This window comes from Haliotis rubra, unplaced genomic scaffold (assembly GCF_003918875.1).
Source record: "Haliotis rubra isolate DU_JTF1 unplaced genomic scaffold, ASM391887v1 Scf153, whole genome shotgun sequence".
Lineage (NCBI taxonomy): Eukaryota > Metazoa > Mollusca > Gastropoda > Lepetellida > Haliotidae > Haliotis > Haliotis rubra.
In genome coordinates, this window is record NW_025765481.1 from 526,214 (window position 1) to 550,919 (window position 24,706).

At 37.6% G+C, this 24,706-nt stretch overlaps 5 protein-coding genes and 1 long non-coding RNA gene across 20 annotated transcripts in view; 4 read left to right on the forward strand and 2 right to left on the reverse strand.

Moving 5' to 3' along the window:
* Positions 1 to 1,378: 1,378 nt before the first annotated feature.
* On the forward strand, positions 1,379 to 14,513 carry LOC124270619. The gene is made up of 3 exons (XR_006896843.1): positions 1,379 to 1,700; positions 1,969 to 1,971; positions 14,233 to 14,513. It is a non-coding gene; the product is annotated as an uncharacterized LOC124270619 (long non-coding RNA).
* On the forward strand, positions 3,272 to 11,409 carry LOC124270616 (myb/SANT-like DNA-binding domain-containing protein 4). Of its 2 annotated transcripts, XM_046705654.1 has the most exons (4): positions 8,352 to 8,876; positions 9,706 to 9,773; positions 10,201 to 10,939; positions 11,233 to 11,409. In XM_046705654.1, the coding sequence occupies exons 1-3, from the start codon at positions 8,692 to 8,694 to the stop codon at positions 10,353 to 10,355; spliced, it is 408 nt and encodes a 135-aa protein (XP_046561610.1). In that variant the 5' UTR covers positions 8,352 to 8,691; the 3' UTR covers positions 10,356 to 10,939; positions 11,233 to 11,409. The 2 variants fall into 2 exon arrangements, 1 of the variants encoding a protein (XP_046561610.1); XR_006896841.1 differs by lacking the exons at positions 8,352 to 8,876; positions 9,706 to 9,773 and adding an exon at positions 3,272 to 3,614 and having other exon boundaries at positions 10,393 to 10,939.
* LOC124270617 lies at positions 3,638 to 4,774 on the forward strand. The gene is made up of 2 exons (XM_046705655.1): positions 3,638 to 4,136; positions 4,431 to 4,774. The coding sequence occupies exons 1-2, from the start codon at positions 4,070 to 4,072 to the stop codon at positions 4,697 to 4,699; spliced, it is 336 nt and encodes a 111-aa protein (XP_046561611.1). The 5' UTR covers positions 3,638 to 4,069; the 3' UTR covers positions 4,700 to 4,774.
* On the reverse strand, positions 4,795 to 7,241 carry LOC124270613 (putative nuclease HARBI1). Its single transcript, XM_046705631.1, is given in 5 exon segments — positions 4,795 to 5,199; positions 6,095 to 6,206; positions 6,480 to 6,592; positions 6,823 to 7,062; positions 7,065 to 7,241. Coding segments are annotated over 5 exon segments (1,017 nt in total). The 5' UTR covers positions 7,237 to 7,241; the 3' UTR covers positions 4,795 to 4,819.
* On the reverse strand, positions 11,468 to 14,222 carry LOC124270611 (putative nuclease HARBI1). Its single transcript, XM_046705630.1, has 4 exons — positions 13,622 to 14,222; positions 13,279 to 13,391; positions 12,894 to 13,005; positions 11,468 to 11,999 (listed from the first exon to the last, which is right to left on the reverse strand). Exons 1-4 carry the CDS (start codon positions 14,040 to 14,042, stop codon positions 11,620 to 11,622), a joined length of 1,026 nt encoding a protein of 341 aa, XP_046561586.1. The 5' UTR covers positions 14,043 to 14,222; the 3' UTR covers positions 11,468 to 11,619.
* Positions 14,514 to 17,088: 2,575 nt separating the features above from the next.
* LOC124270614 overlaps positions 17,089 to 24,706 on the forward strand; it is a 67,460-nt gene continuing 59,842 nt past the window's right edge. For 4 of the 14 annotated variants that reach the window (XM_046705649.1, XM_046705647.1, XM_046705646.1 and 1 more), the window contains exon 1: positions 17,102 to 17,355. In XM_046705649.1, the coding sequence (XP_046561605.1) occupies positions 17,300 to 17,355 (56 nt within the window). In that variant the 5' untranslated portion in view covers positions 17,102 to 17,299. Of the gene's footprint in view, positions 17,356 to 22,334; positions 22,587 to 22,811; positions 22,948 to 24,706 lie in introns of those variants that run through there. The other 10 variants (XM_046705632.1, XM_046705645.1, XM_046705633.1 and 7 more) reach the window with 10 other exon arrangements.

Sequence of the window (24,706 nt, forward strand, 5' to 3'; positions counted from 1 at the left end):
GCAGTTTAACGTCGGAACACTAGATAACTCATGTCACTTTGCACTGTCATGTACACTCAATATCAACACACATAACAGTAAACTCCCCTCCACCGCTCATTCTACCATGCTCACCTCTAACAGTAATACACAAGAGGGTAAACAGGATAAATGGACAAAATACATGTGGTACAAGGATGAAAACAGCATGGGTTATTGAAGATCAATTCTAACCCGGATCTCTACAGGTCCGATTGAGACATGATGTAACATATGAAATGAAAGAAAGTGAAAAGGAGGGTTAATTGCAAGCTTATGGATGTATCAAAAGTGATTAAGAATTATCTGATAGAACAATTTGAATACCTACAACCAAAGCTTAGACGTAGTTATCGGCCATGAAGCATAGTTTTCAAACACTTTTGGATAATGTTATTTCATCAAATGTGAAGCTTTGATTGACCCTATCATTGAAATTTAGCTCTATTCCTATACTGTAGTAAACATTAGACACCAAATGACTTGTTTAGATTTTATATGAGTACAAATTTAGTCCTCCACTAAGTATATGTAGTTAAACTACAATGGCGGCCATTTTGAATTCTGGTTAATATGTAAACATTCTGAATAACATGCCGTCACTCTAGAAGTAAAGAGAAAACAAAAACAACTTGTTTTAGTAACAAAAATAATGTTATCTGCCATTAAATAAATCACCCTCACACATTTCCATGAAAAGTCGGAGAATCGCTAAAATACCCCTGTCTCAAAGAATAAGCTGTAAAACATTAAATTACCACGATATGACCATACAAAATGACTTGTTTTGTGCCAAAACCATCACTCTAGGAGAAACAAGTGTCAAAACACATCAAAAGTATCAACTTTGGATGTAAATGGAAACATTCGGTGTTCATTTTTATGTAGATTTAAGTGCTGAGAAGGCAAAACACGACAAAACAAAATGGCGGCCATAATAGTGGCCATTTTGATTTTTTTTTCAAAACAAAATTATGTCAAATAATTTCTACATCCTTTAGCAGTACACAGAAGTCAAAATGAAAGTGATCAGATTGATAGTAGTAAAACTATTAATGATTGACTTTGGGGTGTTGTCGGGCAGCAAACCAAATGTGACGAAAATGCCCCCAGACCCTCACCACATATAATGGCCTGTAGAAAAAACCTGATACCACAATCTGAGAGTATTACAGGCCTTTTCATGAGCCCAAGACACCATATTAACTGAAAATAGTGTCAAACAAAATCAGTACTGGGGAGGCTACGATTTGAAATTTTTCAGCTGCCTCCTCCTGGACTATAACTCTTTTTCAGAAAGCAGCTGATCACACAAAAAACATATATAATGGTTCATTTCCTTCACAAATAGAACTCAACCACCTTGGTGGGATCAGGAATTAGAAAACTTAAAGCATGACAAATATGCAGCACTCAGAGCCCATAGAGATCACAGTGCAGACTTTGATATCTTCAGACAGTTACGAGCACTCTTCAAATGTACATTTAAGCAAAAAAGATAATTACATTTCCAAAATAAACAGAAAGATGAACTAGTAGCAGCAAGCACTAACCCTAAATTATTTTGGAAAACACTTAAAAAATGCAGATCTTCACCACAACTTTCATCCAATATCTCATGCTAACAGTGGACAGATCACTTCTCAGATCTGTTGTGCATTAAAACTCCTCAAAACACACCAGTTTGAGATTTTGACTCAGTTGAGTTTTCTCAAATTTTCCGTTTCTCAAAACAATCTCAACTCAAACTCAACTGAGTTTTGATTTGAGATCTCGCTGAGTATTTTTTGTCCATGTTGTAAGCGGCATGAAGTGCCCGTAACTTCCGTTTCTAATGACAACAACATCGTCTGCTATCTGCTCGCTTGTCGTGAAGCCATGTATACATCAAAGGTTGAGGGCAAGCGGCGACCAAATTGGTCGGAGGAAGAAAAAACATCTTTAGTGGAGGAAGTCAGTAAAAGATTGGATCGTCTGTCATCTAAGTTCAAGGGGTGTGGCTCCATCAAAGGGACTAAGATGAAGGAGCAAGCCTGGATGGAGATAGCCGAAACTCTCAACATGTAAGTTGAATATGATAGATTTCAGAATGTAGCCTTGAATTTATGATTCACGATCAACACAACCTAAAAATACTTTCTGATAAAAGTTGCAGTCAGGTTGTTTATATCGAACAAAACAAATGGATATAGAAACTTGGCATGGTTAGATGCCGATCGCTTACTCACTGTCGAGTCCGATTTTCGATCACCTACAACTCCTACGTTTTCATCATTCACGGATATAAACATACTCTTAAATCGTATCCTGGCTAATAAGGAAATTCTTTTCATAAATATGCACAGTGAAGTGACATGAATATCAAGTTTTTGACGGTGCTTGACATTGAAAGGATCAGTCTGGTTTATCTGTTACAGAATTTGTAAAGATGACGTCGTATTAACTTATTTTACAGGCCTGGGAACGTAGTAAAGAGATTTTTATATCTCCTTGTGCTAGATCTAGATAATATATTTTGAATAAAATGTTGGAGGCAAATATTTAGTCATTATAATTCTCTGATCAATGTTTATCTAGTTACATTTGATCATGATGAATTCTTTTAAATTTATTTGTGTACTGAATATGATTATTGTCGAGATTTAAAAAAAATATATAGTATAAGAAAATGAAAATCACAACATTACAACAATATTTCAAATCCTCTTTTTTATTCAACTCTACCACATAAGGAATTCAAAATATCCAAGAAAATGTCTATTAGACTGTCTCAATAATCCAAATAAAAAATAACTATGTTCAGAAAATGACCAAAGAAATAGAACAGATGGACACTTGTAAATAGTAAATGAGTGACAATAATTTAAGCAAAAGTGAAAATTCTTCATATCATAATATTGTTGTTCCAGGAAATCCAATTTTGTAAAATGAACTGTGGAGGAGGTGAAGAAGCAATACGCTAATATAAAGCAGAGAGGTAAGAAAAAGTATTCAATAAACAATCATAATTGCAAAAGGGAAAGTGACTGATTGGAAAATAACAATTAATAGAAGACATACCTTCACTGCCCTGTATAACAATTTCAAGCACAGACTGAAGGCCCATACACAATATAATTACAAATATTAATAAATTTAATATACAAATAATGAATGAAGTGAATGATACTTGACTTGTCATGAATATGTATGTTAATGATATGTACTTATTACAAAAGTGATTCATAGTAGGTAATTTAATTTTTAAAATTCCTATTATGATTTGGTTTTATGTCTTTGGCAATTCATAGCTAGTAGATTTTTCGAAATGTAAATGTAATATAGTCATAAATGCCAATATGACAGTGTTTTGTAAGATTCTTATGCTATTTCAGAAACATATCAATATATTGTATTCTTCATAGCAAAGGACAAAGCAGACGCGATACGCCGGCCGAAGACAGGTGGTGGACCGAAGCCCCCCTCACCCTCTCTACCAGAGGCTATGGTCCTAGAGGACTTAGCTGACAGGCCTACCCTACAAGGCCTGGTAGATGGCTTTGACACGGAAGGTAAGTGATGCTATTTTAACATAATAGAACACTTTAAAATTCAAGGTCATAACGATTTAACTGTTTCATACGCACAATTGACCATACGCCTTGCCTTAAAAATTTGCAGTAATATCAAGAGTTGCCATTCTCATTAATTAAATTTTTCTCCATTTTGTGCATGACCGAGTGTCACATTGTGCTGAATTTATATCTTGTGATTTTGGTCATCTCATTTTATCAAATATCGATTATAGGGAAGTCGCAATGAATAATAAGTCTATTATTGCATCAAAAGCAATCTAAAGCACTAATATAGCCAATTGCATTTCGGAAATTGTGCTCTTGTGCCCTTAATTAGTACACATGAAGGCTGATAAATAATTTTTAAGTTTTGAAGTCAAATCTGAGTAGTTATATTAAAATCATATGAAGCCCATAAATAAATTGCCTGAGGATTAGGCAGATCACCAACTTGTTGAGTTGTATCTGTTACAGATTTCAGTAGTGTGATCAACTCCATGGCGATGGAGGGGAGTCTGCCCGAAGGTGAAGCTCACCTACCTGTCAGTCAGGAATGTATTCCCAGTGAGTATAAAAAACTTAGTATATGTGCACAAAAATCACTCTATTTAATATCATTAAAAAAAGAATTTTTCCAAAAATACCAGTAGACATCCAAATTGTTTACATTCTTTGATATCTTTTAAGTTTGGAAGTGTAAATAGATCAACAGGCTCTGCATGCTTAAAGATTGAGGATATAATGTCAAAATGTGTACTCTTTTTTAGATAAATAGGCAATGTCTGGTCTACAGTACTTGTAGATAGTATACATGTCAATCATCAAAAACAAATTCCAAATTTGTCATATTTGTTCCAGATCACACCTTGCCTGTTGATGTCCTTATTGACAACCAGGGTATGCTGCACATCCCCTCCACAACAACAACAACGAAAGTGAGCAAGAAAAGAAAGTTAATCGATGATGAAGTGTCTGTTCTCCAAGCAGAAAGAGACAAATACATTGCAGAATGTGAAAAGTTAAAGCAAGAAGCCATTTTTTTCAGAATTAAGGCTGAGGTGGAAGAACTGAAAAAAGAAAAATTACAATTGGAAATAATGAAGCTGAAATGTCAAAATGAGCAGTGATTTGGGATCTACATAGAATCCTACTAGCATATTTGTACATGGAATATTTCACACAATGAAAATTTGTTTGTTCATTATGTTATGTAACAAATCATCATTTGAAGATAATTTGTACAATATTCAGGTGAAGTATGACTGACAAAGATAATTTCTAACATTTGTTCCACTCAGATCATCAGCAACTTGGAGAGTGAATTTATCATCATTACAATCATCGTAATCAACATTAATTACATCTTGGCGGTCAATGCCGATATTATGTAATATTACACTTGTAACAATTACGTTACATGCACTCTTGGGTGACATGCGCAAACCACTGTGCAGACAAGAAAATCTGCGCTTAAGGATTCCGAATGTTTGCTCAATAAGAACTCTGGTTTTCGTTTGACTTCTGTTGAATTTTTCTTGAGCCCTGTTTGCTGGAGATAGATACGGTGTCATTAGGTAGGACTTGCATGGGTAGCCAGAGTCTCCCAGAAGTAAACCCTTGTAAGTACCTGAAAAAAGAAATGACAAATTACAAATGTCAAGTATTCTTTGCTTGTTATTTGTATATGATGTCAATTGGATTAAGTCATAGGCTGGAGAATGTATGTACAATGAACTGGAAATGAGGTAAGGATATGGTGTTTTAGTATAGCTGGGTAATCATTATAATTCTATATCAAATAGTTAAATATGATTTAATTAGTATTTAGTGTTATTGGGTAGTTACACTAAGTCTTGTGTGAGTTGTTGGATTATTAAGTACATAATCCTATGACATGTTAGGTTATGTGGACTGTAGTGCATATGTTAGGTGCATATTATTGTTGGTATGAGAAACACTGTGTGTGTGTGTGTAATATATATTGTATTTCATTGTGTTATGTTATGATTAGGTATTAAATACACTCATTGGCCACTGGTGGCTTATCACTGTGGAGTACCTGCGTCTCTGAGACGAGGTTAATTTTATTCTTAGATTTTCATCTGTATGACTACAATTTGTGATATGTGCTGAGATGTATATATATATTAAGTAAGCCTTGTTGTGTTCAGAAAATGTTAAATGTAATTGTATGTTTACTTAAAGATACTTTTTGCTGTACACCAGTAATTTGTTTATGTTTTGTTTCAAGGGTTTTGTCACAAGATCCACTGTAAGGGGTCATCAAATCCCAGACAATAAATCTCTAAACCCTTCACAAGTATTCGTCATTACTAAATCTTCACGAGATACCCCTGTTATATGAGTACATTCACAATGGCATTCACATGAAATTATTAAATGTATTCTCATCGCTGTTAATACTAGAGGTGTGATGATACATTATGCAGTGTCATATCCTGGATTGATATGATTAATAGAACAGTAACATAACTATCAATATAAGCAAAGTTTATACATACCATTTTCGAATGCCACACTGATTTGACTGTCCCGGAAAATTCTACTGTCATGCACACTTCCAGGCCATTTAGCCACACAGTTGGTAACTCTAAACTGTGCATCACAGATCATCTGCCACAAGAAAATAACAATTTGTTGAGTAAATGTAATATTTGGGTTGAATGTTAATTCCATAACATGTAGTAAAAGTAAACTAATGATTATATTTGATAATCAAAATTAGTTTTCATTTACTATGATGTGAAAAATTACAATAAAATAATCATGAATTAATTTTAATACACATTCATTACAATTTATTTTTAATATTCGGTTCTTGGAATATGAACAATTTTCAGTATGGAATATGTTTTTAACTTGAAGAATTTTAACACATGAACTCACCTGAACATTGAGTGAATGAAATCCCTTTCTGTTCACATAGTCACCTTCAGCTTTATTTGGGGCAATGATCCTTATGAACGTGCCATCAACACATCCCAATACGTTTGGAAACCCTACAAGGTGTAAACAATTATCTAAATTTAAGACTGAAATGATAACAATACCATAGGCAATATCTTTGCAATGTTTATAGATTTAAGAGGTGATTTTTTTATTCCGCTTCGCAGTTCAACTTTTATATTTTGAAACAGCATTTGGATTGATCTCCCTTTACATAACATCCGGTAAGGATTCTTAACCGTGGTTTTGATATTTACTGGCTAAGAAAAATAAAGATGTTTACCTGCAATCTTGTAAAACATGGACTTGCATGAGTCCGTGTCCACGGGCATCTTAATGTAGCGCTGTGCCAGGGGAACCAAAGCTCCGCAAAAGTCCCTGATTGACCGATACACCGACGATGCGGAAATGCTACGGTACGTATCGGCAATCAGGGAACAAAACCCACCGGTCGCCAGAAACCGGAGAGAGACGAGCACCTGCGTGAGAGGAGGCAGGGGGCAGCTCCTAGCGGTCTCTCTCTCAGCTGGCCAGCGACCAACGACACTATAAACAGGATCGTTTCAGGTCGGAAACGATAGCGGGCAAACACCGATTCCTCAGACATGGTTTCAAGAGGGTTGCTACGGTCGATTAACCCTCTCGCCACTCTAGACTTGTTTCTCCGACGGCGTTGTTGCCTTCTCCTATACGCCATTTTCATCTCAAATAATGACTTAAAGGTCACATGCAACGTAAAACACAACTTTGCAGATTCTGATACCTTTCGGTATGGACATACCGAAACAAATCGTCAAAAATGCAAATTCAACTTATAAAGTTGAAAAATAACGCGATGGAAAAAAACGCGCGAAATCGGAGTTCAAACGTTTCACTAATTTTCCCCAGACTTTTCTGGGGAAAACGGGTTTCAACAGCTGGGCTGCGCCCATAGCACGTGCGCAAGTAAATAGGTTCGCGCAGCTTGGAAGCGGGTTGTCGGGTGAATACTCGGTGAAGGCTTTGGTGTGAGCTATTTTTCTAATGTTTTGTTGATATCTCACAGGCGCGAGCTTTTTATATGTTATGACAGTAAATTAACTGTTTATATAATTTCATTTGTCTATTTTACCACACGTTCTTCTTACCGAGACACTTTCTCAGTTCGATACTTAAAAGCAATGTCGTTATTTAGCGTTGACAGAATGTCTAACTGTGATATAGATATGTCGTTGTCACAGGCAAAACTCAATGTCTTGTTTTATTGACACCTACGTGTCTGCCTGCCTGTCTGCTAATGAGAATATTCAATACACAGCTGCTATCACTGACCACATGCAATTTGAACTTAACACCAATCAGGCTATACACCATAAACAAATTGCATTGATTTATGGCCCGAGTTCGGTCTCTGTCACATTAGGTATTTACACAGACAGGCAGGTGTGATACTTGAACACATGACATGTTATGATGTCTGTTGATTGCAAAATGTTATACACAAAAAATGAGCATGTATTTACAAAGCCCAACATCTCTCTCTATATATACACACAATTAGCCGTGAAGGCATCTGCAAATGAACCAGCCGTTACACTTGAGTGAACACCCACCCGCTCTGACTGGGTTCGGTATCCCGGCTTCTTCGTTTCTTGGGAAGTAAACCGAAGTACACAATTTTGCACTTTCGATTTGCGATTGTACGCTTATAATTTTGTTTATATATTTTTTCGTAACCAGCAATGTATATTATATGTCATGAATAAGTGATAATTGTGTTTTAATTATGTTTGATTTTTGGTTGCATGTGACCTACCTAGCAGACTCAAATATTTTGAGTTTTTAACTCAAGTTGAGTCGAAAAACAAACTCAGTTTTGTTTGAGAAATGCATTTTGCTGAGTTTTCTCAAATTTGAGTAAAAACTCAGACTTAAGTCTGAAAACAGACTTAAGTTTGTACTCAAATTACAAACTGAGTTTGAGATTTTGACTCAGTTGAGTTTTCTCAAATTTTCCGTTTCTCAAAACAATCTCAACTCAAACTCAACTGAGTTTTGATTTGAGATCTCGCTGAGTATTTTTTGTCCATGTTGTAAGCGGCATGAAGTGCCCGTAACTTCCGTTTCTAATGACAACAACATCGTCTGCTATCTGCTCGCTTGTCGTGAAGCCATGTATACATCAAAGGTTGAGGGCAAGCGGCGACCAAATTGGTCGGAGGAAGAAAAAACATCTTTAGTGGAGGAAGTCAGTAAAAGATTGGATCGGCTGTCATCTAAGTTTAAGGGGTGTGGCTCCATCAAAGGGACTAAGATGAAGGAGCAAGCCTGGATGGAGATAGCCGAAACTCTCAACATGTAAGTTGAATATGATAGATTTCAGAATGTAGCCTTGAATTTATGATTCACGATCAACACAACCTAAAAATAAAAGTTGCAGTCAGGTTGTTTATATCGAACAAAACAAATGGATATAGAAACTTGGCATGGTTAGATGCCGATCGCTTACTCACTGTCGAGTCCGATTTTCGATCACCTCCTACGTTTTCATCATTCACGGATATAAACATACTCTTAAATCATATCCTGGCCAATAAGGAAATTCTTTTCATAAATATGCACAGTGAAGTGACATGAATATCAAGTTTTTGACGGTGCTTGACATTGAAAGGATCAGTCTGGTTTATCTGTTACAGAATTTGTAAAGATGACGTCATATTAACTTATTTTACAGGCCTGGGAACGTAGTAAAAAGATTTTTATATCTCCTTATGCTAGATCTAGATAATATATTTTGAATAAAATGTTGGAGGCAAATATTTAGTCATTATAATTCTCTGATCAATGTTTATCTAGTTACATTTGATTATGATGAATTCTTTTAAATTTATTTGTGTACTGAATATGATTATTGTCTAGATTTAAAAAAATATATAGTATAAAAAAATGAAAATCACAACATTACAACAATATTTCAAATCCTCTTTTTTATTCAACTCTACCACATAAGGAATTCAAAATATCCAAGAAAATGTCTATTAGACTGTCTCAATAATCCAAATAAAAAATAACTATGTTCAGAAAATGACCAAAGAAATAGAACAGATGGACACTTGTAAATATTAAATGAGTGACAATAATTTAAGCATAAGTGAAAATTCTTCATATTATAATATTGTTGTTCCAGGAAATCCAATTTTGTAAAAAGAACTGTGGAGGAGGTGAAGAAGCAATACGCTAATATAAAGCAGAGAGGTAAGAAAAAGTATTCAATAAACAATCATAATTGCAAAAGGGAAAGTGACTGATTGGAAAATAACAATTAATAGAAGACATACGTTCACTGCCTTGTATAACAATTTCAAGTACAGACTGAAGGCCCATACACAATATAATTACAAATATTAATAAATTTAATATACAAATAATGAATGAAGTGAATGATACTTGACTTGTCATGAATATGTATGTTAATGATATGTACTTATTACAAAAAGTGATTCATAGTAGGTAATTTAATTTTGAAATTCCTATTATGATTTGGTTTTATGTCTTTGGCAATTCATAGCTAGTAGATTTTTCGAAATGTAAATGTAATATAGTCATAAATGCCAATATGACAGTGTTTTGTAAGATTCTTATGCTATTTCAGAAACATATCAATATATTGTATTCTTCATAGCAAAGGACAAAGCAGACGCGATACGCCGGCCGAAGACAGGTGGTGGACCGAAGCCCCCCTCACCCTCTCTACCAGAGGCTATGGTCCTAGAGGACTTAGCTGACAGGCCTAATCTACAAGGCCTGGTAGATGGCTTTGACTCCGAAGGTAAGTGATGCTATTTTAACATAATGGAACACTTTAAAATTCAAGGTCATAACGTTTTAATTGTTTGGAAAAAAAGGTTTCATACGCACAATTGACCATACGCCTTGCCTTAAAAATTTGCAGTAATATCAAGAGTTGCCATTCTCATTAATTAAATTTTTCTCCATTTTGTGCATGACCGAGTGTCACATTGTGCTGAATTTATATCTTGTGATTTTGGTCATCTCATTTTATCAAATATCGATTATAGGGAAGTCGAAATGAATAATAAGTCTATTATTGCATCAAAAGCAATCTAAAGTGGGTATAAATGCACTAATATAGCCAATTGCATTTCGGAAAGTGTGCTCTTGTGCCCTTAATTAGTACACATGAAGGCTGATAAATAATTTTTAAGTTTTGAAGTCAAATCTGAGTAGTTATATTAAAATCATATGAGCCCATAAATAAATTGCCTGAGGATTAGGCAGATCACCAACTTGTTGAGTTGTATCTGTTACAGATTTCAGTAGTGTGATCAACTCCATGGCGATGGAGGGGAGTCTGCCCGAAGGTGAAGCTCACCTACCTGTCAGTCAGGAATGTATTCCCAGTGAGTATAAAAATCTTAACATATGTGCACAAAAAGCACTCTATTTCATATCATTAAAAAAAGATTTTTCCAAAAATACCAGTAGACATCCAAATTGTTTACATTCTTTGATATCTTTTAAGTTTGGAAGTCTAAATAGATCAACAGGCTCTGCATGCTTAAAGATTGAGGATATAATGTCAAAATGTGTACTCTTTTTTAGATAAATAGGCAATGTCTGGTCTACAGTACTTGTAGATAGTATACCTGTCAATCATCAAAAACAAATTCCAAATTTGTCATATTTGTTCCAGATCACACCTTGCCTGTTGATGTCCTCATTGACAATCAGGGTATGCTGCACATCCCCTCCACAACAACAACAACGAAATTGAGCAAGAAAAGAAAGTTACTCGATGATGAAGTGTCTGTTCTCCAAGCAGAAAGAGACAAATACATTGCAGAATGTGAAAAGTTAAAGCAAGAAGCCATTTTTTCAGAATTAAGGCTGAGGTGGAAGAACTGAAAAAAGAAAAATTTCAATTGGAAATAATGAAGCTGAAATGTCAAAATGAGCAGTGATTTGTGATTACATAGAATCCAACTAGCATATTTGTACATGGAATATTTCACACAATGAAAATTTGTTTGTTCATTATGTTATATAAGAAATCATCATTTGAAGATAATTTGTACAATATTCAGGTGAAGTATGACTGACAAAGATAATTTCTAACATTTGTTCCACTCAGATCATCAGCAACTTGGAGAGTGAATTTATCATCATTACAATCATCGTAATCAACATTAATTACATCTTGGCGGTCAATGCCGATATTATGTAATATTACACTTGTAACAATTACGTTACATGCACTCTTGGGTGACATGCGCAAACCACTGTGCAGACAAGAAAATCTGCGCTTAAGGATTCCGAATGTTTGCTCAATAAGAACTCTGGTTTTCGTTTGACTTCTGTTGAATTTTTCTTGAGCCCTGTTTGCTGGAGATAGATACGGTGTCATTAGGTAGGACTTGCATGGGTAGCCAGAGTCTCCCAGAAGTAAACCCTTGTAAGTACCTGAAATAGAAATGACAAATTACAAATGTCAAGTATTCTTTGCTTGTTATTTGTATATGATGTCAATTTGATTAAGTCATAGGCTGGAGAATGTATGTACAATGAACTGGAAAGGAGGTTAGGATATGGTGTTTTAGTATAGCTGGGTAATCATTATAATTCTATATCAAATAGTTAAATATGATTTAATTAGTATTTAGTGTTATTGGGTAGTTACACTAAGTCTTGTGTGAGTTGTTGGATTATTATGTACATAATCCTATGACATGTTAGGTTATGTGGACTGTAGTGCATATGTTAGGTGCATATTATTGTTGGTATGAGAAACACTGTGTGTGTGTGTGTAATATATATTGTATTTCATTGTGTTATGTTATGATTAGGTATTAAATACACTCATTGGCCACTGGTGGCTTATCACTGTGGAGTACCTGCGTCTCTGAGACGAGGTTAATTTTATTCTTAGATTTTCATCTGTATGACTACAATTTGTGATATTTGCTTAGATATAGACATATATTAAGTAAGCCTTGTTGTGTTCAGAAAATGTTAAATGTAATTGTATGTTTACTTAAAGATACTTGTTGCTGTACACCAGTAATTTGTTTATGTTTTGTTTCAAGGGTTTTGTCACAAGATCCACTGTGAGGGATCATCAAATCCCAGACAATAAATCTCTAAACCCTTCACAAGTATTCGTCAGTACTAAATCTTCACGAGATACCCCTGTTATATGAGTACATTCACAATGGCATTCACATGAAATTATTAAATGTATTCTCATCACTCTTAATACTAGAGGTGTGATGATACATTATGCAGTGTCATATCCTGGATTGACATGATTAATAGAACAGTAACATAAATATCAATATAAGCAAAGTTTATACATACCATTTTCGAATGCCACACTGATTTGACTGTCCCGGAACATTCTACTGTCATGCACACTTCCAGGCCATTTAGCCACACAGTTGGTAACTCTAAACTGTGCATCACAGATCATCTGCCACAAGAAAATAATAATTTGTTGAGTAAATGTAATATTTGGGTTGAATGTTAATTCCATAACATGTAGTAAAAGTAAACTAATGATTATTTTTGATAATCAAAATTAGTTTTCATTTACTATGATGTGAAAAATTACGATAAAATAATCATGAATTAATTTTAATACAAATTCATTACAATTTATTTTTAATATTCGGTTCTAGGAATATGAACAATTTTCAGTATGGAATATGTTTTTAACTTGAAGAATTTTAACACATGAACTCACCTGAACATTGAGTGAATGAAATCCCTTTCTGTTCACATAGTCACCTTCAGCTTTATTTGGGGCAATGATCCTTATGAACGTGCCGTCAACACAACCCAATACGTTTGGAAACCCTACAAGGTGTAAACAATTATCTAAATTTAAGACTGAAATGATAACAATACCATAGGCAATATCTTTGCAATGTTTATAGATTTAAGAGGTGATTTCTTTATTCCGCTTCGCAGTTCAACTTTTATATTTTGAAACAGCATTTGGATTGATCTCCCTTTACATAACATCCGGTAAGGATTCTTAACCGTGGTTTTGATATTTACTGGCTAAGAAAAATAAAGATGTTTACCTGCAATCTTGTAAAACATGGACTTGCATGAGTCCGTGTCCACGGGCATCTTAATGTAGCGCTGTGCCAGGGGAACCAAAGCTCCGCAGAAGTCCCTGATTGACCGATACACAGACGATGCGGAAATGCTGCGGTACGTATCGGCAATCAGGGAACAAAACCCACCGGTCGCCAGAAACCGGAGAGAGACGAGCACCTGCGTGAGAGGAGGCAGGGGGCAGCTCCTAGCGGTCTCTCTCCTCAGCTGGCCAGCTACCAGGGACACTATGAACAGGATCGTTTCAGGTCGGAAACGATATCGGGCAAACACCGATTCCTCAGACATGGTTTCAAGAGGGTTGCTACGGTCGATTAACCCTCTCGCCACTCTAGACTTGTTTCTCCGACGGCGTTGTTGCCTTCTCCTATACGCCATTTTCATCTCAAATAATGACTTAAGTTACCTACCTAGCAGACTCAAATATTTTGAGTTTTTAACTCAAGTTGAGTCGAAAAACAAACTCAGTTTTGTTTGAGAAATGCATTTTGCTGAGTTTTCTCAAATTTGAGTAAAAACTCAAACTTAAGTCAGAAAACAGACTTAAGTTTGTTTCGAGAAATCGGGGCCAGAGCATTTACCTTCACCTTTACATTCTACAAGCAACACTGATTCTTTTTTTAACCAACCATTTTCCGAACAAGAAATATCTACAACAATCCTCTCTTTGCCAAATCGTAAAGCTCCTGGACCAGGCGGAATTGCTAATGAATTTTTAAAGGAGTCGAGAAGTTTCATTGTCCCTACTCTCACTGTTCTTTTTAACAAAATTTATGACTCTGGCTATTTCCCTCCCAGTTGGGGTAAGAGCATAATTTGCCCTTTGTTGAAATCTGGCGACAAGAACGACCCTGATAATTATCGAGGTATATCCCTCATTGATTCACTTTGTAAATTATTTACATCAATTCTTAATAAAAGATTAAAAATCTGGTGTGATTTAAATAATATCATTTGTTAATATCAGGCTGGCTTCAGGGAAAACTATTCTGCAACAGACCACATTTTTACACTTCAGGCTGTCATACAGAAATATTCATGTAAAATTACGGCACATTTATTGTCTTTTTATCGATTTTTCAAAAGCTTTCGATACTCTTAAACATGATATACTTATAGATTCTCTTCATAAGGTTGGATTAGATGGGGAGTTCTTAGATATTATCACATGTATGTATAATTCACTTTGTGTCTGTGTTAGAACTCCTGAGGGACTTTCTAAACAATTTTCTTGTAATGTGGGTACCCGCCAGGGATGCATTTTAAGCCCTCAGATATTTATAATATTTATTAATCATTTATGCACAATTATGCAAAGTGAAGGTGGTAAGGGAATATTTATCACTGCTGTTTTCAATAACGTGTATGCCCTTATGTTTGCTGATGATGTTTCGGCTCTTTCAGACACTAGTATTCAATTGCAGAATAAGATAAATGCCCTTGAATTTATTTGCAAGGAAACAGGAATGAAAGTAAACCTTAAGAAAACAAAAGTGGTGTTTTCAGAAATGGAGGGCCTCTTAGATCTTATGAAAAGTGGTATTTTAATGGGGAACAAATAGAAACAGTATCATTTTATAAATATCTTGGCATTATATTTACACCAAAACTTGTTTGGTCCAGGGCAAAATTGTGTTTAGCATCTGAGGCTAGAAAGGCAATTTTATCAGTTAATCACTTTCAAAAGAAATTCGGAAACATTAACTGTACAGAATTATTCAAAAGTTTTGATGCATTGATCACACCAATATTATGCTATAGCTCAGAAATATGGGGAACTTCTTATTGTAAAAGTATTAAATCGGTACAGCTTGATTTTTGTAAAAAGTATCTTAAAATAAATAGGTCATCTTGTAATTCCATGGCCCTGGGTGAATGTGGCAGATTGCCCCTGTAGTTTAATTATATGACCCGTGTAATCAAATATTGGTGTTGATTGTTACAACTTCCTCATGACAGATTACCTTTTCAAAGCTACCTTATGCTTAAGTCATTAGATGATAGTGGTAGAACAACATGGGCATCAAAAGTTAAAAGTCTTCTTTTTAATTTTGGTTTTGGATATGTTTGGTTGAGCCAAGATGTTGGTGATGTAAAGATGTTTATAAGCTTATTTAAACAAAGATTATCAGATAATTTAAAACAGTCCGGGTACTCTTCCCTGTGTAATTCCCCAAATGGAACTATTACCAGTATTTTAAATCTGCATTAAATGTTGAACGTTGTTTATCGTTTAACCTTTCTACACATTTAAGAGCTGTTTTAGCACAATTTAGGTGTAGTAATTTTAAAATAGCTGTAGAAACTGGGCGTTACAACAACACTGATTATGATCAAAGATTTTGTACATCATGTAAATCTAAAGGTCTTACCTATATTGAAGATGAATTTCATGTACTGTTCATTTGTGAATCCTATTCACAACTAAGAGAGAGAAGTTTATTACAAAATGTGTTAAAAAGCCTTACACTGTATATTCTTTAGCAAATCTTTTCAAGAATACTAATGTAGACACTGTAAAATCTGTTGCCTTGTATCTATTTTATGTTAAAAAGATTATTACAAACACACTTGAATGATCATTGTGCCCCTGACTACACTGGAATTTCCTTTTGAATGTATTTTGGGCCTACGGCCTTTTACTGGAAATAAACTCTGTCTGTCTCTGTCTGTCTGTCTGTCTGTCTGAATGATCAGCTGATAACCGATATATCTTGAATGATCAGCTGATAACCGATATATCTTCAATGATCTTTTGAAAAACAATGTATTTTCATTGATCAACTGACTTCGTCCAGGCCGACCCGTGAAGATCCGGGGTTTGAATTGGTCTTCAGTAACCCATGCTTGCCGTAAGAGGCGACTAACGGGATCGGGTGGTCAGGCTCGCTGACTTGGTTGACACATGTCATCGTATCCAAAATGCATAAATCGATGCTCATGCTGTTGATCATTGGATTGTCTGCACCAGACTCGATTATTTCCAGACCGCCGCCATATAGCTGGAATATTGCTGAGTGCAGCGTTAAAAACAAAGAAACAAAAAAGGGGCATTTGACCATGAGATCTGATGAGGGCCTAACGTTACGGCTAACTGGGTTAAGCTTGTAACTGTACGAATAACTTTATAATTTACGAATAACTTAATAGTAAACATCCTTTGAGAGAGCGGGATAAATGTTACGTTGAAAGCTATGCGTCTCGTATAACGCAATGTAGGGCTGACGTTTACTACCATTGTTCTCAAAGTCACGCGTAATCCCCAACACCATTCAAACGAATCTAAAAATAACACCCACATGTAAACCACACCAGACTCACGTCAGCGACAATTTTAACGTTTAGTCGGGGTATTACGAACCGGTGTTCGGAACGATCTTATCAACATTGTACAGGGAACGATCATCCGTTGTCGCATGCGGTCGTGATTCTAAACACGAGTATTAGCAATGTCCTGAAGCGTTTCCCTATATAGCACCTGTTACATGTTGATAACACCATGTCGCAGTGTTTCCGGATTCTAGATTGTATTTTGTCGAAGGGAACAGTGTGGCAGGAAGCAGACAACGTTGCTGAGGATGTCGGTAGTTTTTGATGCCGTATCCTGATGCTTTGAACGCCGCCGATAACGTTTACGCCAAATGTTCCAGGTCGACCACATTATATATTACTACGGTACATACTGCAGACAGTTGATGTAAGTATCTCAGTTTCTGGATACATGTCATGTATAAATCTGACAGTCAATGTACGAGGTGGGTGTAGCGGCGTTGTAAGTAGCATCCCAGCTGAATCACGGACCAGGGAAGATCCGGGATAGAAGTGGTCTTCAGCAACCTAAGCTTGTCGTAAGAGGCGACTGACGGGATCAGGTGTTCAGGGTCGCTGACTTGGCTGACACATGTCATCGTATCTCGATGCTCGTGATGTTGATCACTGGATTGTCTAGCCCATACTCAATTATTATATCATTGAGTGCCACTTTAAACAACAAACCAAACTTATTACAGCTTGTCAGCTAAATGTCTAACCGATGTAAGGTAGCCTGTCTCACAGCCCCAGAGCTTCTAGCCCCAGGAAAGAAAGACAACTTGAGAGGCTGCATCCAGACTGACTGAGGAGTTCATGGTGCAAAGCCCTCATGGTGCAAAGCCTAATTGCCAATTCTGTTTTCAGAAAGTGCACTGAAAACGATGTTTTCAGACCTATTTGTGTGATTTTAAGTGGTAAACCCAGTTTGGCTTAAGATTTATCGTTGTTTTTTGTCATGAAAATGTGGCACGAGTACTCAAAGCGCAAGTTTCAAGCCAAAGCTATGCAATCCATGAACGATATCATTTTCCGTTACTCTCAGCCCTTACTACATACAAGAGTCTATAGTTTCAATGTCCCATCTAACTGTGGTTCCTCGTCAAATTAAACAGACTCTGAGTTATTTGTTTCTATCACAAAGAAATATAATCAGAGACTAAGCGTTAGGGTAGCCTCAGACGTTGACCATTTTAGTGAAAGCCTTGAGCATGGCGTACTGCCGACAAATCTAGAAGCATGAACCGGGATTCGAACTATAGTGATAGGCGGCTGACGTTCCCAAGGGACGCAACTCTGTACTGTCAGCCCCTTGAGCGTGAAAGAGCAAAAGAAAGGAGATGAGCAATGGCGCCTAGCCTAGAAGAAGTGGAATTATGTCTGGTTATGAACTACTGCTAGCAAGTAAATAAAGGGGGGTAACTCTTCATAAACTAATGAAAAAGGATTAACGGAGTTGTCTTTCTTGAATGAAAACAAGCAGTTGAAAGCTGGTCAAGGTTGTTTATATACTCATGCCAATAATGGTTGTCACCCCTCCCACCCACCCCACCCCTCTCAATTAAAAATTGAAGGGGGTGACAACCATTATTGGCATTAGTGTATGTGTGATATAATTCCTGATATTTTTATCACATATTGCCATTAATGCAGTGTACAGGTCTTTTCCATGACACTTAAAAACATCAATACAGTGGTTTATGACAATATTTTCGTGTTGTATCACGTGACAGATATGAGACAACAACCACAGATTGTGACGTTTTTTCCTTTTTCATGTTTATGTTAGCAGAAAATAGTACACAGTCCAAATGTTTCAGTCAGCGGATTTCATCTTCAATCTGAGCATCAATCTGCAGGCATTCAAACATATCATTTGCAATATTTAAGGACATTTAGTCAGTATGGTTAACATTTAGTTGTGCTCAGTATATATTTGTGTTAGATTTTAAACGATATATGAAATATACTGGATGTGGGTGTGTGGTTGTGGTTGTGGGCGTGGGCGTGGGCGTGGGCGTGGGCGTGGGCGTGATCATGGGTGTGTGGGGGGCATGGGGATGTGTGGGCGTGGGTGTGTCGGTGTCGGTGTCGTTGTCGTTGACGCGGCGAGTGACACATTTAGTACCCGGTGTGGGTTACTGTTGAAAAGGCTTGAGAGAAAGCACTGCCCTGTTGTGCACACATAACGGCGGTCGGGTTTAACAGTACGTGACAAGTCCGCGTGACAGTCGATTCTCAGAGTCATTTGTCCACTGACTGTGAATTTTGATGAGTCAGCATACGGCTAAGCTCTACCCTTTGTTCACTGTCTGAGCGAATTATACTCATGCCAATAATGGTTGTCACCCCCCTCCCCACCCCAACCCCCACACCCCCTCTCCAATTAAAAAGAATGAAGGGGGTGACAACCATTATTGGTATGAGCATATTTAGGATACACGATTACATCAGTTACCGGCTATGAAGACGTCGTTTCCTCAGTCACGTCCAAATCTGTCGCTACCATGTAGATGAGAAGATATCCCAGTGTCGGGCACGTCAGACAAACCTTCCCAGAACTTGAAATGACTAACAGGAACTCTGAATTAGCCGATAAAAAGAGAGCTTTCTCTGGCTTTACGCACTACTTTAAAACATTTTGAAAAATATTTTGACAAAGTTATCGTGTCAAAATACGAAAAGAGAACAAAATTTCATACAGGAATGTCTGATAAATGACCAAGCTTGTATAGTATCACTTCATACGGGCTATGGAAATTCCCTCCCATTTCACACGCTTATCCCACTGTTCAAGCGAGTGTGAGTGAGTGACAATGGTTTACGCCGCTTTTAGCAATATTCCAGCAATGTCACGGCGGGGGTACACCAGAAATGGGCTTCACACATTGTATCCATATGGGGAATCGAACCCGGGTCTTCGGCGTGATGAGCGAACGCTTTAACCACTAGGCTAACCCACGCCCCGTTCAAGCGAGAGACTGGCAATGATTTTCAAGCAGTCGTGCAGCCCTTAACTGTCGTAGTGAACAACCTGTGTTAACCGTTTCTAGATCTGAGTCAAAGTGATTTCCTCACTGTAATACACAGTAAGAATCCGTGGGTATTTGTTCGTTTTTCCTGCCATAGGAGTAGAAAACCTGTTACTGAGTACGTTGCATAGCGTTACCTCCGCCACGATATGGGTGACAACCCCATTCCCAAATAGCTCCATCCGTGATGTTTAGAAACACTTGTATAATGGTGTATTATCATTCATGACGTGATCTCGGGCGACTTTTAGTGTACAGTATTACGCAATTTTTAAGCACGTCGCAAAACTAGTCATCTATGACGAAATTAGTATTATTAAGAGAATCTGGAGAGAGAGAGAGAGAGAGAGAGAGAGAGAGAGAGAGAGAGAGAGAGAGAGAGAGAGAGAGAGAGAGAGAGAGAGAGAGAGAGAGAGAGAGAGAGAGAGAGAGAGAGAGAGAGAGAGAGAGAGAGAGAGAGAGACTCTTGTCATCGTATCCCAAGTGCATATATCGATGCTCATGATGTTTATCACCGGATTGTCTGGCCCATACCACATTATTTCCAGGCCGCCGCCAAGTAGCTGGAATCAAACATTCGTTCATTCGACAGTTTCCGTCAGTAATTTCATTTTGATTCATTAGATTTACTTTTGCAAAAACACTCGGGAAAATAACACCAATAAATACATCAATGGATTTTAATTCTAGGAACCCATTTGTCCCAAACCAATCTGTGCCGGTTTTTGAAATAAGAAAGCTTACAACCGTTGCCATAGACATACATACATGACATGGTTTAGGTGTTTTATTCAGAGACACACTATAGCCTCCTGAATACCAGCATGACAATCCATGCCTGACTGCCGTAGGGATAAAGTGCTTTATCACAATAGTGACTCCGTGTTGAAGAAACATACGTATAGTCGTATAGACTAGGTCAGCCTTCCCTCACAAACACACTTAGGTTGACCGCATATATATTGTGAGTTTTGATTGATACTCATTTCATAAACATGACAACTGTAAAACCTCATGTAAACAGAATGAAGCACAGTTCCCTCTGTGGAATAATAGACATGAAGTATATTATCTACATCAAATTATTAATATGTTTCTGGGTCTATGTATTGATATATGTGTAATTAATGTGCTCGTTTATGAATGCTGTAAAATGTATTGATTTGTTAGTGTGTTTGTGTGTCAGTTTGTGTTTATGTTTGGCTGTTTGTTAATACATGTTTGCGTTAATCTGTGGGGGCGGTGGGGTAGCCTAGTGGTTAAAGCGTTGGCTCGTCACGCCGAAGACCCGGGTCCGAATCCCCACATGGGTACAATGAGTGAAGCCCATTTCTGGTGTCCCCCGCCGTGATATTGCTGGAATATTGCTAAAAGCGGCGTAAAACCATACTCAGTCAGTCAGTCAGTTAATCTGTGAATTGTGCTTTAACCACTAGGCTATCCCACGAGAACGGCATTGCTGTCTCGAGTAGGAGAATGAAATGGGACACGCCTTTGTTTCCTATCATAGACGGGAACAATGCTTTGAAAACTATACATGACAATAATGTTCTTGTTGATGGCTAGTTATCTGAAGCATCATCGGAACACTTTACAGGGCGTGTAATAAGTTAAGGGGAAAGTCCAAGTAGCTCTCAATTCCTTAAAAACGTAAACATAGTTGGGGACACCAGAACTAGAGTTCAAAATACTTCGGCGTAACGAGCAAAAACCAGTTGGCTATCGCACAGTCTCCACTGGTGAAAGAAGTTAAATGAGAATCGAATGGTCGCAATACGTCATTCTACCCCGACTACTTGAGGTCATTCATGCTATCAATCACTGAGTTAACTCGTTAAAACAGTGTTATATCACTAAAAGATTCTAGGGGGGCAGCTGCCCCCTCACCCCCACCCTGCCCCCCCTGGGCTCCCTACGGCCCTGGGTTGACAACACGTCAGGCCCGTGAAGATCCGGGTTAGAACTGGTCTTCAGTAACCCATGCTTGTCGTAAGAGGCGACTAACGGGATCAGGTGGCCAGGCTCGCTGGCTTGGTTGACACATGTCAACGTATCCTAATTGCGTAGATCGATGCTCATACTGTTGATCACTGGATTGTCTGGTCCAGATTCGATTATTTCCATACCGCCGGCTTCTAGCCGGGTTATTGCTGAGTGTGGCGTTGAACAGCCAGCCAAGCAACAACCAACCAACCAAACAACCAGCCAACTTAACATGTCAAATGTGTACACCACACCGACTCCCGGCACTCTCTTACCCCCGGCTCAACTCATTAAAACTGAACAGGCTCGGTTTGTAAAGTGCTGTTCACAGGTACACAATGGCGGTTTTCAAAATGCACTTCTGTCTCGGTGCAGCGTTGCACATGGGAATACCTTGCATAATATGCTTGCATTATACCAGGGACAGCTGAATGTTGGTATATTGACAGACACATCGACAGACATTGTCATAACCAACATCCGGAACGCGTGATCCTAGTTTCCGCTCTGTCTGAGTTGGCCGTATACAAGCAGACAGGTTGGGTCAAATTACGTCAACAGGCAACAGCTTGAGGCGGAATGGAGTTGTGAGTGTACTTGAGAGGTAAGTGTGTGAATCATGTGTTTCCTTGTTGTATTGCAAGTAACAGTAAAGCTGTACTGGTAATAGTGGTGTGTTTATGTTTTCGACTGACAAGTCATGTATGTGTACGAGTATATTAATATGGCCCTCATGGGGGTTACAGCACAGTTTCAACGTTGACGAATAAAGCGTGTCTGCAACACGATATAGCAGGTTGTATGGTGACACACCTACAGACAGTATCGGGGCGAGTCGAGAATCCAGTACACACTTATTGGTCTCTGGCTGACAAAAGGCAGTTAAACGAATAGTCTATATCACAGTCTCGGAACCATATTGTTTTTCTTTCCGTCAAATCCTGTCTGTGACCCAGATTTACGTTGTAAGTTTAGATTTTCCTCTTCTCCTATCTCCCTGGGGCTCTTTTCAATTTAGAGGTAGTTGTTTCCAACAATTACATATTTCAGAGGACAGGATAATTAGATATTTTATTGCGGCACCTTAGGTAATTGGGCTTCATGTGGAATGCACCGGGAGTGAGTTAATGGCACACTGTGGGAGAGGACTGGGAGAGGGTTCGTGGAGGAGAGGGGTGTGAGAGGTGTGTGTGTGTAGAAAAGCATCTGCCATAGCTCTTATATAACTGACGCGTAAAGAGTTAACAGGCGTGATCCGCTGGTCACATGTCATCGTATCCCAAATACGTAGATCGGTGCTTACGCTGTTGATCACTGGATTGTCTGGTGTTATGTAAAGACCGCCGTCATATAGCTGGAATATTGCTGGGGTAAAAGACAACCAACCAAACAATCTTACATAATCTTACATAACTTGTACTCAAATACTCAAGCACTCGCCGAAGGAATGTTATATTGTCAGTCAATGAAAATCATTGTATGATCAATTGACATGTATTTGACTGTTGTTCATATTTGAATCCTCTGAACTCAGCTTCTCTTCTGTGATGAGAAAAGGAACCACCGACCTCGATTCATAAATGTGGAACAAAATTGAAACATTAAAAAGCGTTCCGAGTAAGTACCATAATAACAAAACCATTCAGCCAGATCCATGTAGGAATGCAATTCGTTTTATGGTAATTTATTATTTTATTTAATTTATGGAAATTCAATGGATGTGAACCCTGATATAAAGTGACTTTGACCCTGTCTCGCAACCTGGATAGGCTTAGTTCATACTGCGTACTGTCTTAATCGACAAAAGGCGGATTCTTGATCACCTGATATTCAGATCGTTTGCTCAACAAATGATTCTACTGAAGCGTCCATCCCAGACAGAACGATACATCTGATTTCTGTATCTCTAAAATGAACAAAAACGATCAGTTTCGAATGGAGACGAAGACGCGTCCGTGCAATCAGACTATTGCGGATTATTCATACACCGGGTCGTTTCTGAGCGTCTTGCCATCTGTTTTAACGGTTAAAGGTTATGTCAGATTATATGTTTATATTTTGGTTTGGAAAAAATGCATTTGAACTGTGAATTTATCCGTGATCGTTATTGAAACACCATTCCAAACGCAGACATATATGACTACCTTATGTGAGTGAGTGAGTGAGTGAGTGAGTATGGTTTTACGCCACTTTTAGCAATATTCCAAATATCACGTGGGGTGGGGGGTGGGAGGGGGGACACCAGAAAATGGGCTTCACACATTGTACCCATGTTTGGGCTACCTTATGTGTGGACAGTTGATACGTTTATAGTTGCATGTAATAGAACTAAAATATTTATTGTCAATATCATAATATTCTTCTATCTTTCAGTGAGAGAGTGAGTGAGTGAGTGAGTGAGAAGCTTAGATGAAGAGAAGTTCTGAGACATTTACCACTTTGGTGAAACCGTTAGCAGATATGACGCTGAATATCCTGGGACATTATCGAGCCAATCCAGGATTCGATTCCATGATCCTAAGTTTCTGGCGATACCATAGGTTCAGCTTACCTGTCCTGTGGTTAGATGTGTTTGACATACGGTAAAGTAAATAGAGCGTGTTCAGTAAACAGACACAAGAACGTTAGAAGCCATTAATTGAAGCATGATCATACGAAAAAGGCTTCCATTGTACTATGAAACAGTGTATAAGTGTATAAAACATGTTCTCTTTTAGAAATTCG